The 18,913-nt window shown below is 41.1% G+C and overlaps 1 protein-coding gene across 1 annotated transcript; it reads left to right on the top strand.

Annotated features, from left to right (window-relative positions):
- Positions 1-12,261: 12,261 nt before the first annotated feature.
- LOC135572918 (uncharacterized) lies at positions 12,262-16,997 on the top strand. The gene is made up of 2 exons (XM_065021777.1): positions 12,262-12,590; positions 15,610-16,997. Exon 2 carries the CDS (start codon positions 15,653-15,655, stop codon positions 16,397-16,399), a length of 747 nt encoding a protein of 248 aa, XP_064877849.1. The 5' UTR covers positions 12,262-12,590; positions 15,610-15,652; the 3' UTR covers positions 16,400-16,997.
- Positions 16,998-18,913: the final 1,916 nt, after the last annotated feature.

The following is an 18,913-nucleotide window of genomic DNA, read 5'->3' as shown; positions in this document are numbered from 1 at the left end:
AGAGCATGGTAGCAGGGCTCTGTCTCTCTCCCAGAGTAGCTTTTCAGTTAACCACTACAGTTAAGAGAAAGCCATCAGAACGTGTAAATTCTTAATTCAAGCGCTTACAGACATTAGTCATTTTTATTTCGTTTTTCATCCGTAAATGTGGAGATAATCGAACAGTCACATAATTGTTTAATTATTGTTATCAATGTGTTTTTATATTGTGCAAGTCAATTTCCATTTTCCAACAAATGTTTAATTTAACTTTCAAATTATTATTTTAACTACGTAGGCAGAACATATCTCATGTCTTATTTCATGAACCATCGGTTCAATACATTTAATCGACAAACAATATATTATTTACTCAAGTGGTCTGCCACGCTACACATTTAATATAGCTACATTTCTATATGTACACTTTGGTTTATATAATTTCTTAGAAAATACGGACCTTTCAATGTTTTCTCCTATTAAATGGACGAACAAATTCTGCTATATCAGTATAGGCTTGAAAATATAATAGGCCCAAAAATCCAATGATAGTAGTTGTGGTATGTCCAGTGTTGACGCAGATTCTGATAGACCTTCACCAATAGCAGGAGGGTATTTTGATTTAACCAATAGCAGTTGAATTAGAGGTAGCTGAGTCATCACCAATAAAACCCACGAGAACCAATGTACATTAGATGTCCAATACTCTATTCTTCACCACATAACACTGGAACACTATAAGACATGTTTAGGCCTATTAACATTTAACAAATAGAAATTATCCTTCATACGGTAAGATACTAACTCTTATTTTATTATTGTAATGTAAAGTGTCATTTCAATGCCATTAAATGCAATCATACATTGTCTCAGAATACCGTATTAATAACTTTATCATAGGTGGTAACTATTGTAAGATAAGGGACAGTGTGTTGGACTAGAGAAGGGTGATGAAGATATGCACATGTAGGCACAGGGCGCATCCCCTCTGTCTCAGGCTTTTAGAGGCCTAGTGGAAAGGAACGAGCCGAAACGTAGGATCAGAATGTGTTTCCAGAATGTTCTATAATTTTGCATTCTAGAAGGTGTTATAGATGTCATTGTACCTTCACCATTACATCTCATCCAACACCTAAATACAGAAAGACGATTTTAGGCACGCGTCTACTGTACCGTTTCTTACTTAATTTCATCAGTGTGTTGTTTAGTTTCAGGTTATAGAAAGGAAATATCGTAAAAGAGGACACAGTGGATCGGCACTCTGAAGTTAGTTTGGGTATTTATAGTGGTATTGAAGCACATGTAAACATAAGATACATTTCAGAGATACTGAGCCCCTTCCTTCCTTCCTTCCGTCCGTCCGTCCGTCCGTCCGTCTGTCTGTCTGTCTGACACTCGATGCCATGTGCTCCACAATGGACCCTGGGTTTAATGATGAATGGAGTTCCCACGCCTCTGTAAAGGAGAGGAGGGCACAAACCCCTCCTTTTAGCATTCACACACACACAAAAGAAAAATAAATTACACATTTACACACAGACACTTATACACATACATGCGATCACACTCAAACATATAAACACACTCCACACACTCAGAATGTAAAAAATGTGTAAGAAGAGACACTTAATTACCATATTATGATTTTCGACCCATATGTTTGGTTAGGTTAATAATCATATTGACAGAGATAAGTGCGACACCACTGCATTTGTGTGAATATTGATTGATGAGACAGAGAACAGAAAGAAATGTAGACCAGGCTAAATTGCATTCAGACCATTTTTAAAGATGTGATTGCGAGGTTGTGTAAGTGTTTGTGCGTGTGTGAGACAGAGAGAGACTGAGAGGGACAGATGGAGGGAGGGAGAGCCAGAGGGAGGTAGAGAGGGACAGGGGGAGGTGGAGAGGGACAAATAAATGGTAATAAAGCTGGTTTTGTGGAGGGAATCTAAATGAAGCATTGAAACAAAAGATCTGTCTACACTTGGGTTTGTGGGAAAATCTAACAGCTTATTGAAGTCCAAAGACTGTGTGTGTGTGTGTAGAAGGAGCCAATAATAATAGGTAAGTCAATTTCTGCATCAATATTAAGTCCATTTTATTTACATCAATATTTACATTATTCACAGTTATTTAATTATGGGGGTTTGCATGACAAAATGTCTTATCAATTATACCGTTTTAATCAAAATGACAAGAAGTATTGCACTTACAGTTTTTTGCCATTATTACATTGGTATAAACATGTCCGAACTTTAATTAGTAATTTAAAACACATTTACTTTTGCATGAAATTATGGAAGTAAATATAATTTCTTCAATTGAGCAATAAAATTTGTATTCGTTTTAAAATGTTATAATTTTGAAGTGTTAGCCGTTGCACATTCTTTATGTTTACTTACTCTCACATACTGTTGAAGTTGGACGTTTACATACACTTAGGTTGGAGTCATTAAAACTAGTTTTTCAACCACTCCACAAATTTGTTGTTAACAAACTATAATTTTGGCAAGTCGGTTAGGACGTCTACTTTGTGCATGACTCAAGTAATTTTTCCAACAATTGTTTACAGACAGATTATTTCACTTATAATTGACTGTATCACAATTTCAGTGGGTCAGAAGTTTACATGTATGGATGTATTTCAAGGCCTACCTTCAAACTCAGTGCCTCTTTGCTTGACATCATGGGAAAATCAAAAGACATCAGCCAAGACCTCAGAAAATAAAGTTTAGACCTCCACAAGTCTGGTTCATCCTTGGGAGCAATTTCCAAATGCCTGAAGGTACCCCGTTCATCTGTACAAACAATAGTACACAAGTATAAACACCATGGGACCACGCAGCCGTCATACAGCTCAGGAAGGAGACGCATTCTGCCTCCTTGAGATGAACATAATTTGGTGCGAGAAGCGTAAATCAATCCCAGGACAACAGCAAAGGACCTTTTGAAGATGCTGGAGGAAACAGACACAAAGGTATCTACATCCACAGTAAAACGAGTCATATATCGACCTAACCTGAAAGGCCGCTAAGCAAGGAAGAAGCCACTCTTCCAAAACCGCCATAAAAAAGCCAGACTATGGTTTGCAACTGCACATGGGGACAAAGAGCGTACTTTTTGGAGAAATGTCCTCTGGTCTGATGAAACAAAAATAGAACTGTTTGGCCATAATGACCATTGTTATGTTTGGAGGAAAAAGGGGGAGGCTTGCAAGCCGAAGAACACCATCCCAATCGTGAAGCATGAGGGTGTCAGCATCATGTTGTGGGGGTGCTTTGCTGCAGGAGGGACTGGTGCACTTCACAAAATAGATGGCATCATGAGGTAGGAAGATTATGTGGATATATTGAAGCAACATCTCAAGACATCAGTCAGGAAGTTAAAGCTTGGTCACAAATGGGTCTTCCAAATGGACAATGACCCCAAGCATACTTCCAAAGTTGTGGCAAAATGCCTTAAGATCAACAAAGTCAAGGTATTGGAGTGGCCATCACAAAACGCTGACCTCAAACATATAGAACATTTTGTGGGCAGAACTGAAAAAGTGTGCGTGAGCAGGGAGGCCTACAAACCTGACTCAGTTACACCAGCTCTGTCAGGAGTAATGGGCCAAGATTCACCCAACTTATTGTGGGAAGCTTTTGGAGGGCTAACCGAAATGTTTGACCCAAGTTAAACAATTTAAAGGCAATGCTACCAAATACTTATTGGGTGTATCTAAACTTCTGACCCACTGGGAATGTGATGAAAGAAATGATACATGAAATATGTCATTCTCTCTACTATTATTCTGACATTTCACATTCTTTTAAAATAAAGTGGGGATCCTATCTGACCTAAAACAGATAATTTTTACTAGGATTAAATGTCAGGAATTGTGAAAAACTGAGTTTAAATGTATTTGGCTAAGGTGTATGTAAACTTCCGACTTCAACTGTAGTTAAGCATCGACTTGTTATAAACAAACTACATACTTTACACATTATTTCAGGTGTGTGTGTGTGTTAGTTCCCCTCCATGTCTTTGTGTGTAATTGTTTATTGTTATGTGAGAGGTTCACACGCTATACTTTTGTACATGTTCCGTGTTTTCTTTTGGGCACTTCAATGTAATTTTGTGCCTGTTTCTTGACCGGAATAAAAGTGCGCCTGTTAAATCTACTCTGCTCTCCTGCACCTGACTTCGCCTCCCATACACAGCCGTAACAATTTTAATAACATTTAGACATTCTAGTTTGAACAGGTGGAATATAAAAACAACTTTAGTGTGTTAGTTTGGAAAATTATATTACCTCATTATATTTAATTAAAACCATGTGTTTCTGGTTTGTTTAAAGACATTATGTTGACTTCTATTCCTCTAAATAGATTTGTTTTGTGTTTTACTGCTATAGTAATCTAATACAAGTTTTGCCCTGTTATTTCAGTCATAATACATGACTCTTTATGATTATAAATAACCTCAGTTATGAAGGTCATAGATAAGAAAATGAGGACATAAATCAGGATACACCCAGAAGAAAGACAGAATAACAGACATATTTTTATTCAAGTTTTAAATAGACAATTATAGTAATAACCCATACGATCTGCAAACTTCAGTATGTGGGCCAAAATAGCAATGCTCAATACAGAAAGTTATTTTCTGGACAGAGAGACGAGAGAGCGTTTACTTTGTGCACCCACTAGCATTTGATGCCACTCGGGCCAGTAACTGTCTTGATATACTGTAGTCAATTTTGGTACAGTATTCTGAGGCCTGATCACTTCAGCATATGGGAATTCAGTCCTAGTTATATATTTGAGCAGAGGTTTGGGGAAAGCATAGGCCTGGGAGTGCTGCTGTACCAGTCAACATAAAGTGAACTTGCACTCGGTAGACAAACTATATACAAATTGTATGCAAGTTGTTTTACTAAATCAAACAGCAATAGGTTTTCTCTGTATTTGACCTATGTTGCTCTTATTTTGTTGAATTTATGTGCCAAGTTCTAATTGTTACATTGCTGTAAGCATTTGTTTCTGTGTTTGTGGTTTGCTTGACAAGCGTTATTGTACTTTCAGACTTTTAGAAAACTGTAAGTCGTTTAATTTTGTCGTTTTATTTTTGTAGGTTGATTGGATCTGGGGGTGATGTGTAGAGACGGAACAGACCCTGGATTAAAGGTGAAATTCTGTTTAATTTAAATAGCATTTTCTTGGTTCTTAAACTTATTGATGTACAGTTTATAATTTGGTTTAGCTTATTAATGTACAGTTTATCATTTGGTTTGCTTTTCATTGTACACTAAGTAAAATCAATGGCACTATGTAGCTCCTTGGTTTAGCCTGAAAAGAAAAGCATCTCACCTCGTTTTATCCGTAGCCTGCAGTTACACAAAGTTAGTCAAATGTTTACGGTGTAGTTGTTTGTTTTGAATGCACCCTCGCATTCACAGTATGAGACAAAATCTCAGCTTGTAGACAGTGGTTACAGTAATGTTAGTGATCTGTACAGTACAGTAGAAGTGGCTCATACCCTGAATCTGCCAAAGTAAATCCAGTACCTCAAAGGTCAGATGAAGATGAAGAGACAGCAGACTGCGGTTGGCTCCCTGAGAAACAGTAGACAGTGCACCACAGTGGGTTGGCACCCTAAACTACAACAAAGTCCCTATTGTCAGTGGGTGCACTGCAGAAAGCACTCAATAGACCCACAAGGCCTACGGCTCCAGTAAAAGCGCCACCTGTTGGCTGTTTTGTAATATACAGCAGATTGACTTGGCTAGTTCTAGAATCTTGCTTTTGTGATGAGTAACCTTGCCTGAGACCTGTAGACTTGTGTTAGCTCCCTTAGTGAATGCCCAGCCTTTACCTCAGTGGGCTAACACAGTCTTTTGGCATGCTGGAGACCCAGGTTTGAACTCCAGCCATTCCATATTAGTGTCACATGTTCAAAACATTTCCACTAAAATGGCCTGCCCTTCTGCACCCCGAAGAATTATGTCTGTAAATGGAAATTGATGATGTGACATTAGAAATGGTACAATATTTGGGCTGTGAGTTTTGGGCTGTGAGTTTTGTGAGAGTATCCTTACTGGACACTCTCACAAGTCGTGAAGTTCATGCATGGTTCAGCTCCTCTTATCTACAATGGAGATTGAATCCGCTCCATCAATATAAATCAAAATGAAAGCCACTGTCTGTGGAGTGGCGGGCTCGTCTCGGCCTCGCGGGAGGTTGCACAAAGCTAGAGGCTGAGCCAGAGTATTGAAAGTGTGACACCTAAAGTTGCACCTCCACATATTAGTATATGCGCAGTTTCCTGCACACAGACCAGACCTAGTCCTGAACTAAAAAGCATTCTCAATGGAGAGAATGCTTTTAGTTCAGGACTGTGCTTAATGTGTCCAGGAAACCGAAACAATATAACCTAATACAAATACATATTATAACCTATTAGTGTAATAGTATAACCCTATTAGTTAATATGGTCTCACCCATCCAGGTTGGAATAGGATGAGTAGAAATGGACTGACAGTGGATTTCTACGGAGGGATACACTGTAACTGTGCCAAAAAATGTTAGAAACAGTGGTTCAGTCTATTTCCTTCATTTGCCATGGGGTTGTGTGTGTCCAAACATTAGATTGGTCTCAGCTAAAGAGGGCATTTCAGGACACTGGCTGAGTGTGACAATGTGATTTCTCTTCTCAGTCAAAGCCTAGTTGTCAGTTACATTGATAACATATACACTGAGTGTACAACACATTAGGAACACCTTCCTCATAGTGAGTTGAGTTACACCCACATCCCACCCCTTTTGCCCTTAGAACTCCCTCAATTCGTTGGACATGGTCACTACAAGGTGTCGTCAGTGTTCCACAGGGATGCTGGCCTATGTTGACTCCAATGCTTCCCACAGTTGTGTCAAGTTGGCTAGATGTCCTTTGAGTGGTGGACCAATCTTGATACACACGGGAAACTGTTGAGTGTGAAAAACTCAACAGCACTGAAGTTCTTAACACAAACTGGTGCGCCTGGCACCTACTACCATACCCCATTCAAAGGCACTTAAATATTTTTCTTGCCCAGTCACCCTCTGAAAGACAGATATACACAATCTATGTCTCAATTGTCTCAAGGCTTAAAAATCCTTCTTTAACCTGACTCCTCCCCTTCATCCACACTGATTGATGTGGATTTAACAAATTACATAAATAAGGGATCATAGCTTTCACCTGGATTCACCTGGTCAGTGCTTGTCATTGAAAGAGCAGCTGTTATTAATGTTTTGTACACTCAGTGTACATCGATACATATTGTTAAGATACATTGACACAAATAATTAAACTACAAGCAACCCCACCCGTGTAAAAGGGGCCACGGTTTACTTGACAAAGAGACAGATCCGCAACATTGGAATTGTTTCAGCAACACATCAATCACTTATTCAAGTGATTCCATTTGTATTTTTTTTTTAAACAACTATCCTCAGAGATTGATGGACAGGGAGTACTGGATTTGTGTGGCATTTATGTGATCCCTGTCCTCCTATAAAATAGCTACAAGCTGGTGTGTGTGTTTGTGTGTGTGTGTGTGTGTCTCGACTGTGCATCAATCTCACTCCTCCTGATGCCTGTGACTCGCCTTTGTGGTTGTGACTCCCCCGTCTCCCCCATTCTGAGGTAAACCACAGTGCTGCCCACAGCCTATGTCACAGAGAAAACTCCCAGCGTTAACCACAAACTTTCACCTCTCGTCTCACCCTCAACACTAAACCACCACCAGATTTAATACCTCCCTACTTGAGTCACTTGATAGTCTCCTAAAGTAATTCTCTAATATCTAATATGGCCTTGATTTGTCACTGTTACGTTTATAAACTTTATAATATAGACAAAACTCTTGATTTGAGTCTTGGCAGTAACACACTTGCTTTTCGGCTTCACAGTGACGTCAACAACATAAGAAAAACAGAGATCCTCATAGCTCTAATATGTAATTATATGTAATCCTATGAAAACATCAACAACATCTAATGTTAACTGTATTAAATGTGCCAACATGTGAGGCATGAGTAACTAAGCTGTGTGGAACAGAGATATCTGACCCTGGTCTGGTGTGGTCTGCCTGGCTAAACTATAATCAAGGGCCTGGTTAATAATGTAGCATGACAACAACACAGCAGGTGAACGCCTAGCTGTGCACTCAAGTAGCTGTTGTTAACACACTCTCCTCTTTTGGGTTTAACAGATGGTGTGAACCTGAGATGAGTCAAGGAGGAACAGGAGGCAAAATATGATGTTGACACATTGCACGCATTGCACGTGTGTGCGTGCTAGTCACCTTTTCATGTCTGAGCTCTCACATGAGGACCACTCAGACTTTTCGTCAGAGACAAACCAACTGTCCTTTGGTGTGAGGTAGTAGGTTGTATAGTTTTAGGGTCACTCCCAAGCTGTCAGATGACTATACAACATACTGTCTTTCCTGAAGTGGCTGTAATATCATCACAGACTCTCCACATGAAGAACCCTCGGCAAAAGCTGCAATGAAAATGTACCTTTCATGCCTACATTATTAGCATTCTTACAATATTCTTACAATATTCTTACATCATTTTATATTTGAACAGGAAATTAGGTTTCACTTCAGGTTAATTCACATTTTCTGGTTGGACTCCATCTCTAACCAACTGGTCAACCGGACTGTGCCCGGTCGGTGGTTCATGGTATTCGCACAGGGTGAGGTAGTAGGTTGTGTGGTTTCAGGGTTGTGATTTTGCCCCATCAGGAGTTAACTGTACAACCTACTGCCTTCCCTGAAGGGCAGCAACACAGCATTACAAGCATGGCCACAATGGAGCTCACCGTTTACTGTGCTGTTTTTAAGTGGAGCGCAAAGTAAAGAAGGTAAGCTATCTCAAATCTTTGCCTTGGTACTACTGCACAACATCTGCTTTATATCTTGGAATTTGGAAATAGGCCTATTGTTTATCAACCTTCAATTTTGTAATAATGCATTCTGTACTAAAAGTCATAATAAAAAGTGAGTAGTCTTAGTCACATGTGTGTCGACTCCTTTTGGTTGTCCAGAATTGAAAATATATAGTTATGCATGTTCCTAGAAATACTGTATGTGGCCATTTTTTATTCTGGACATGAAGACTGAAACATCTGCTGGGAGGATGGCTCAATCAATGCATAAAGAAGAATACATGTCAGGATTAAAATAATGTTTAACGAGACCAACATTTAGTAACGTTGTGTTGAAAGTTGCAGGGACTTGAGTTAGCTGTTTGAAATCTACAGGGTTTGTGTCCTCACTCTCTTCTCAGCCAGATGCCATGGTATTTATAGCTTTTATTGTAAATAAAAGATACACACAGCCAGCCCAGAGAGCCATTAGCCAGTGTATAAGGCAGATGGGCCCTCAGTCACAGATGCCCATGTCACTACTCCAGAATTTACGACTGTCGGCTTGCACAGGCACACACAGTCCCAGACAGACAGAAGGAAACATGGCCGAGGGGTACATGAAGACTGCATTTTCTGTGCAAAGACACACCATCTCCAGCAGCACCCCATTAACTATTTTAACTCTATTTATTTATAAAATGTGAAGGAAGTGAGGTCACGGGGCGATCAGTTAATTGACAATGTCAATGACTTGCGTAGCTGCAAGGCTATTAATCAGGTAACAACACTAGGTGGTGCTATAGATCATTGTATGTTCTGCAGCCAGGCAAGTTTTTCTTCCGTAATGATTTTAGAGACTGAATGAAAATACATTTGTAGAGATATATAGCAGTAAATATAAAAGTAAATTCAGCCATTGCAGCCTAAAAGAGCCATCCAATGATATGGTCAGGAAGCAAACTGTGGGTGCATTTTTGGAATGACCAGACTAGACCAACAAGCAATGGTTGAAAGTTCAAAAGTGGACAGTCACTTTAGCCTACTGTCTGCTCCTGTTCACTTATAGTATAGTAGACTTGCCATTGTGGAGATTATATATTTAGTTTATGTCCACATCTCAGTGGTTTTCTGTCTTTTTTTCTTTAAAGCTTATTTCGAGATTGACTGCCAGAGTTGACAGTGAATGAATGACCGTCTACAAACATGTTGGCCTATTCATGGAACATTTGTAAATGTCATACAGACACTTCACATTCAAACATACACTGACTCCTCTTTCATTTTCTATCATGTGTTGTATGTGGCTTGATGGCTACTTGGCCTTCATCTGTCATTGTGCTTTTAAATTGAACAAGACAAATTCACTATTGTATTATTTTCTATTCAATTGCATATTGGACAGTGTTTTGCAATGTAATTAGTAGTGGGTGAAGGAGTCTTTCTGTGGAAAGTTAACTCGGGGTTAATGAAACTGTAGGATTAATGAAAAGCTTTGACATGACTCTGTGAACCTGGCCAGCAGGCATTCTCAAATCTCAATTATCATTGTGGTTTAACAAGAGGCTTTTAATCGAATGGAAATCTCAACTGCATGGAACGGGCGTCTCTCACTGAGACCTCTGATTTCCTATTCGCTGAAACCTTAGGTGTGTCAGGAGGTGGGTGCTTCTCCGGATCTGTATTACTGCATCATTTTCGAAAGGGAGTGTGATGATTTTGACAGAGTCAGTGGTGGACAGCACAGGCTTGCTGGTATCAAAGGGACTATAGGCACCGGCCCCCACCGATTTCACCACTGACAGTTGTGTTCAGCACGCTTTGCAACCATATGGATTGGACAGTCATCGTTGAGGTATAAACTCTCTCTCTCTTGTTGTTCTGTAAAATTGTTATAACAGCCTACGCAGGATATACTGTTAGGACGAAGGAATTAAAAACTGCATGCTTTTAACCTCATTCTGATCGATTTAGATCAACATTTGTCTTTAGTGTCGTGTTGAATTATAAAATTCAACATTAGTTGAGTTAAATTCTGGAAAGTAGAGATGGCAAAAATGAGAAACTTAATACAAACAATTTTCTGTCTTTTTAAAATGTATTCCTGTGTTCTGCATTGTATAACTCGCCACCTAATACACTAAAAAGTATCAGTTCTGCTTAGGGTGTTAATATTGTCACATACACCGGATAGGTGCAGTGAAATGTGTTGTTTTACAGGGTCAGCCATAGTAGTACAGCGCCACTGGAGCAAATAAGGGTTAAGTGCCTTGCTCAAGGGCACATCGACAGATTTTTCATCTTGTCGGCTCAGTTAATTCAAAACAGTGACATTTTGGTTACTGGCCAAACACTAACTGCCCGCCCACTTAGAGTTGGGCATTAGGGTAGATTTCTGGTTACAATAACTTACATACAGTACAGTAACCTAGGTTAAGCTATATTCTTATACAAAGTTGGCCAACTTTGCAAATGGTATGTACTGCATAAAGCATGCAGTCATCCATCCATTGTTCTCAGAATGCCAATGGTGTGACGGGAAATATTCACAACTACTTCCTTGCTTGTGTATACCTGTTTTTGTCATAGTCTTGTAGCAGCCAACATGTTTATGTTTGTAGTACTAGGCTACACATACTTTTTTCTTAGGTGGAGCTAAGAGATGAAGGGGGTAAGTAAGGTTACTGTATACAAGACTCTTGACCTAAATGAAAGGTAATTTGGTTTTAGTATACCAGCATACCAGATTTTAGCATACCAGATTCGGCTAATCTCGATCCTGATGACTAAACAAGAAGCTCCAGCGCTGAGGTCTGTTCAACGCTGGTCCGACCAATCTGATTCCACGCTCCAAGACTGCATCCATCACGTGGACTGGGATATGTTTCGTATTGCGTCAAACAACAACATTGACATATACGCTGATTCGGTGAGCGAGTTCATTAGAACATGCGTTGAAGATGTCGTTCCCATAGCAACGATTAAAACTTGTTGAGGAGCAAGCGAATTTTCGCAGTCAAAAAAAAAAAATCGCGCAACATTTCAGCGCCCTGCTATTCATGCCAGGAATATGGTACGTTCATTTGGTTAGTTTGTGTGCAAAGGAAACAGTCAGACCTTTCCAAAACTGTTTAAATCACGCCTGTGCCATTTACAGAACGTGCGTTTCGGTCGAATAGGTCATGAAAATCTGTTCACTGAAAGTGTAAAAATATATTCGTCCGCGCCTGCAGGCAATTGTTTACAGAGAACAGAATTAAATAGAGCCGCGTTCTCATTGGCTACAGCTTCCCCATGCTGTCTACAGTTACGTCATTAGTTTCGCAATTGATTCTTGGTCTAACCCAAACAAGAGAACTACTTTCCTACTGCCACCGCCCAGATTTTCGAACGACCATTTTCAGCCATGTATTTCTCAACGGACCAGCTAACGATTCCACACGGTCTAATGAGGTATTTTATGACTTATTAACGTGTAATAATACCTAAAGTAGCATTACAAACGTATTTCGAAGTGTTTTGTGAAAGTTTATCGTCGACTTTTGGCATTTTAAAAAATGACGTTACGTTAAAAAATGCTAATTTTTTCCTCCATTCCCAAGGTATTCCTAGCTCGATATCTAGGCTATATATGGACCGATTTAATCGAAAAAGACCCCAAATGATGTTTATAGGACATCTAGGAGTGCCAAGAATGAAGCTCGTCAAAGGTAAGGAATGTTTTATATTTTATTTCAGCCTTTTCGTTTGCGAGCGCTAACGAAAAATCTGTCGTTTTTTGTAATGCTGCATTTCTGTGAGGTTGCATGGTACAGATAATAGCGTCTCATGCTTTCCCCGAAAAGCATTTTACAAATCTGAATTGGTGAATAGATTCACAACGAGTGTAGCTTTAATTTGGTATATTGGATGTCAATTTTGATGACATTTTGATTTTTATCATAAACTATGCGTGGTGCACTTGAAATTTCAGAAATTTCAATTCCTATATAGGAACCGCTTCCATAAAAGGTTAAAACATTCCCAAACCAGAAACCGTGGATTGATGGCATTATTTGCGTGAAACTGAAAGCCCGCAAGGTGACCGGAAACATGACCGAATACAAACAGTGTAGCTATTCCCTCCGCAAGGCAATCAAACAAGCTAAGAGTCAGTATAGAGACAAAGTAGAATCGCAATTCAACGGCTCAGACACAAGAGGTATGTGGTAGGGTCTACAGTCAATCACGGATTACAAAAAGAAAACCAGCCAAGTCACAGACCAGGATGTCTTGCTCCCAGGCAGACTAAATAACTTTTTTGCCCACTTTGAGGACAATACAGTGCCACTGACACTGCCCGCAACCAAAACATGCGGACCCTCCTTCACTGCAGCCGAGGTGAGTAAAACATTTAAACGTGTTAACCCTCGCAAGGCTGCAGGCCCAGACGGCATCCCCAGCCGCGCCCTCAGAGCATGCGCAGACCAGCTGGCTGGTGTGTTTACGGACATATTCAATCAATCCCTATCCCAGTCTGCTGTTCCCACATGCTTCAAGAGGGCCACCATTGTTCCTGTTCCCAAGAAAGCTGAGCTAAACGACTACCGGCCCGTAGCACTCACTTCCGTCATCATGAAGTGCTTTGAGAGACTATTCAAGGACCATATCATCTCCACCCTACCTGACACCCTAGACCCACTCCAATTTGCTTACCGCCCAAATAGGTCCACAGACGATGCAATCTCAACCACACTGCACACTGCCCTAACCCATCTGGACAAGAGGAATACCTATGTGAGAATGCTGTTCATCGACTACAGCTCAGCATTTAACACCATAGTACCCTCCAAACTCATCATCAAGCTCGAGACCCTGGGTCTCGACCCCGCCCTGTGCAACTGGGTACTGGACTTCCTGACGGGCCGCCCCCAGGTGATGAGGGTAGGTAACAACATCTCACCCCGCTGATCCTCAACACTGGGGCCCCACAAGGGTGCGTTCTGAGCCCTCTCCTGTACTCCCTGTTCACCCACGACTACGTGGCCACGCACGCCTCCAACTCAATTATCAAGTTTGCGGAAGACACAACAGTGGTAGGCTTGATTACCAACAACGACGAGACAGCCTACAAGGAGGAGGTGAGGGCCCTCAGAGTGTGGTGTCAGGAAAATATAACCTCACACTCAACGTCAACAAAACTAAGGAGATGATTGTGGACTTCAGGAAACAGCAGAGGGAACACCCCCCTATCCACATCGATGGAACAGTAGTGGAGAGGGTAGTAAGTTTTAAGTTCCTCGGCGTACACATCACAGACACTGAATTGGTCCACCCACACAGACAACATCGTGAAGAAGGCGGAGCAGCGCCTCTTCAACCTCAGGAGGCTGAAGAAATTCAGCTTGTCACCAAAAGCACTCACAAACTTCTACAGATGCACAATCGAGAGCATCCTGTCCGGCTGTATCACCGCCTGGTACGGCAACTGCTCCACCCACAACCGTAAGGCTCTCCAGAGGGTTGTGAGGTCTGCACAACGCATCACCCGGGGCAAACTACCTGCCCTCCAGGACACCTACACCACCCGATGTTACAGGAAGGCCATAAAGATCATCAAGGACAACAACCACCCGAGCCACTGCTTGTTCACCCCGCTTATCATCCAGAAGGCGAGATCAGTACAGGTGCATCAAAGCTGGGACCGGAGACTGAAAAACAGCTTCTATCTCAAGGCCATCAGACTGCTAAACAGCCACCACTAACATTGAGTGGCTGCTGCCAACACACTGACTCAACTCCAACCACTTTAATAATGGGAATTGATGTCAAATATATCACTAGCCACTTTAAACAATGCTACTTAATATAATGTTTACATACCCTACACTATTTATCTCATATGTATACGTATATACTGTACTCTATATCATCTACTGCATCTTTATGTAATACATGTATCACTAGCCACTTTAAACTATTGCACTTTGTTTACATACTCATCTCATATGTATATACTGTACTCGATACCATCTACTGCATCTTGCCTATGCCGCTCTGTACCATCACTCATTCATATATCATTATGTACATATTCTTTATCCCTTTACACTTGTGTGTATAAGGTAGTAGTTTTGAAATTGTTAGTTAGATTACTCGTTGGTTATTACTGCATTGTCGGAACTAGAAGCACAAGCATTTCTCTACACTCGCATTAACATCTGCTAACCATGTGTATGTGACAAATAACATTTGATTTGATTTATATGCAGGTGTCCCGTTTACATTTTAGTAGACGCTCTTATCCAGAGCAACTTACAGTAGTGAGTGCCTACATTTCCATACTTAAAACAAAAAAAATTGCACTTATCACCCATGGGAATTGAACCCACAACTCAGGCATCGCAAGCACCCTAAGGTTACTTTCTGTTAAAACAGGACAAGTTAGTATTATGGCCCTGCTATACACAGAACAAAAATATACACGAAACATGCAACAATTGTAAAGATTTTACTGAGTTACTGCGCTATGAGGAAATCAGTAAAATGAACTAAATTCATTAGGCCCTAATCTATTGATTTCACATGACTGGGAATACATATATCTGTTGGTTACAGATACCTTGGATCAGAAAACCAGTCAGTATCTGATGTGACCACTATTTGGTCATAACCTCACATGGTCTCTCCTATCATTGCTATGCAGACGACACACAATTAATCTTCTCCTTTCCCCCTTCTGATGACCAGGTGGCGAATCGCATCTCTGCATGTCTGGCAGACATCAGTGTGGATGACGGATCACCACCTCAAGCTGAACCTCGGCAAGACGGAGCTGCTCTTCCTCCCGGGGAAGGACTGCCCGTTCCATGATCTCGCCATCACGGTTGACAACTCCATTGTGTCCTCCTCCCAGAGCGCTAAGAACCTTGGCGTGATCCTGGACAACACCCTGTCGTTCTCAACTAACATCAAGGCGGTGGCCCGTTCTTGTAGGTTCATGCTCTACAACATCCGCAGAGTACGACCCTGCCTCACACAGGAAGCAGCGCAGGTCCTAATCCAGGCACTTGTCATCTCCCGTCTGGATTACTGCAACTCGCTGTTGGCTGGGCTCCCTGCCTGTGCCATTAAACCCCTACAACTCATCCAGAACGCCGCAGCCCGTCTGATGTTCAACCTTCCCAAGTTCTCTCACGTCACCCCGCTCCTCCGCTCTCTCCACTGGCTTCCAGTTGAAGCTCGCATCCGCTACAAGACCATGGTGGTTGCCTACGGAGCTGTGAGGGGAACGGCACCTCAGTACCTCCAGGCTCTGATCAGGCCCTACACCCAAACAAGGGCACTGCGTTCATCCACCTCTGGCCTGCTCGCCTCCCTACCACTGAGGAAGTACAGTTCCCGCGCAGCCCAGTCAAAACTGTTCGCTGCTCTGGCCCCCCAATGGTGGAACAAACTCCCTCACGACAGTGGAGTCAATCACCACCTTCCGGAGACACCTGAAACACCACCTCTTTCAGGAATACCTAGGATAGGATAAAGTAATCCTTCTCACCCCCCCCCTTAAAAGATTTAGATGCACTATTGTAAAGTGGCTGTTCCACTGGATGTCTTAAGGTGAACGCACCAATTTGTAAGTCGCTCTGGATAAGAGCGTCTGCTAAATGACTTAAATGTAAATGTAAATGTATTTGCCTCATGCAATGGCGCGACACATCCCCTTTCACATAGAGTTTATGAGGCCGTTGGGTGACATGTCTGAGTATGCAGGCAATGGAAGAACAGGGACATTTTCAGCTTGCAGGAATTGTGTACAGATCCTTGTGACATGGGGCTGTGCATTATCATGCTGAAACATTAGGTGATGACGGCGGATTGATTCCATGACAATGGTCCTCGGTAACTCGTCACGGTATCCCTGTGCATTCAAATTGCCATCGATAAAATGCAATTTTCTGCATAGTGTTGAGTCATCCGCATACTTTACTCAAAGCCAGTGTGGCATATCATTGGTAAAGATTGAAAAATGTAAGGGGCCTAGACAGCTGCCCTGGGGAATTCCTTATTCTACCTGGATCATGTTGGAGAGGCTTCCATTAAAGAACACCCTCTGTGTTCTGTTAGACAGGTAACTCTTTATCCACAATATAGCAGGGGGGGGGGGGGGGGTAAAGCCATAACACATACGTTTTTCCACCAGCATGATCGATAATGTCAAAAGCCACACTGAAGTCTAACAAAACAGCTACCACAATCTTTTTATTATCAATTTATCTCAGCCAATCATCAGACATTTGTATAAGTGCCATGGTTGTTGAATGTCTTTCCCCATAAGTGTGCTGAAAGTCTGTTGTCAATTTGTTTACTGTAAAATAGCATTACATCTGGTCAAACACAATTTTTTCCAAATGTTTACAAAGAGTTGGTAACAGGCTGATTGGTCGGCTATTTGAGCCAGTAAAAGGAGCTTTAGTATTCTTGGGTAGCGGAATGACTTTTGCTTCGCTCCAGGCCTGAGGGCACACACTTTCTAGTAGGCTAGACACAACAATCATTTTTTGAACCCTCCCACACTCAATTTACGTAATTCAAAACTACAATGCTTATCTTTCATTTAACTAGGCAAGTCAGTTAACCTCTTGAAGCTAGGGGGCACTATTTTTATGTTTGGAAAAATAACGTTCCCAAAGTAAAACGGCCTATTTCTCATGACCAGATGCTAGAATATGCATATAATTGCAAGATTAGGATAGAAAACACTCTAAAGTTTCCAAAACTGTAAAAATATTGTCTGTGGGTATAACAGAACTGATACTACAGAACTGATATTGCAGGCGAAAAGCCTGAGGATAATCCAATCAGGAAGCCTCTTATTTTGAAACCTGTGTTCCTATGCGTGCCTGTTCTCCATTTAAAGGGATATCAACCAGATTCATTTTTCTGTGGCTTCCCTAAGGTGTCAAGTCTTTAGACATAGTTTCAGGCTTTTAGTTTGAAAAATGAGCGTGAAGGATCACATTGCGTAAGTGGAGAGGTGGGGGCTCTCAGAGTGAGATGGTGCGCAATTGAGTGAAGCGGCCATTGTTCCTCCCGCTGTTATGGAAGAAGCTACACACTCGTTTGATATATTATCGAATATATATTTTAAAAATATATTATAAAAAACGTTTGACATGTTTCTGTGGACATTATGAAGACTATTTGACATTTCCGTCTGCGTTGTCGTGACCGCTCTTTCCTGTGGATTTCTGAACATAACGCGACAAACAAACGTTGGTATTTTGGGTATAAAAATCATCTTTAAGGAACAAAAGGAACATTTGCTGCGTAACTGGGAGTCTCATGAGTGAAAACATCCGAAAATCATCAAAGGTAAACGGTTAATTTGATTATTTTTCAGATTTTCATGACCAAGCTTCCTGATGCTAAGTGTACATAATGCTATGCTAGGCTATCGATAAACTTACACAAACGCTTAGATTGCTTTCGCTGTGAAGCATAATTTCAAAATCTGAGACGACAGGGTGATTAACAAAAGGCTAAACTGTGTTTCAAAATATTTCACTTGTGATTTCATGAATATGAATATTTTCTAGTAATATTATTTGACTGTTGCGCTACGCTATTCAGTGGTTGCAGATGAAAATTATCCCGCTACAGGGATTGGTAGCGTCAAGAAGTTTTAAGAACAAATTCTTACCTACAATGACAGCCTACCCCAGCCAAACCCTAACAAGGCTGGGTCAATTGCACACCACCCTATGTGACTCTCAATCACAGCTGGTGGTGATACAGCCTGGATTTGAACCAGGGTCTGTAGTGACACCTCTAGCACTGAAATGCATTGCCTTAAACCGCTGCACCACTCGGGGGAACCCAAAGCATTTTACTATCATTCTTTATATCACTTATCTTTGTTTCATAGTATAATTTCTTCTTCTTTTTATTAATTTTAGTCACATAATTTTTCAATTTGCAGTAGGTTTGTCAATCGGTTGTTTAAGCAGACTTATTTGTCATTCCTTTTGCCTCAACCTTACACATTTTCAATTCC

The sequence above is a fragment of the Oncorhynchus nerka genome, linkage group LG8 (genome assembly GCF_034236695.1).
Source record: "Oncorhynchus nerka isolate Pitt River linkage group LG8, Oner_Uvic_2.0, whole genome shotgun sequence".
Lineage (NCBI taxonomy): Eukaryota > Metazoa > Chordata > Actinopteri > Salmoniformes > Salmonidae > Oncorhynchus > Oncorhynchus nerka.
Note: the sequence above shows the minus strand (reverse complement) of the source record. Positions and strands in the feature narration are given on the sequence as shown.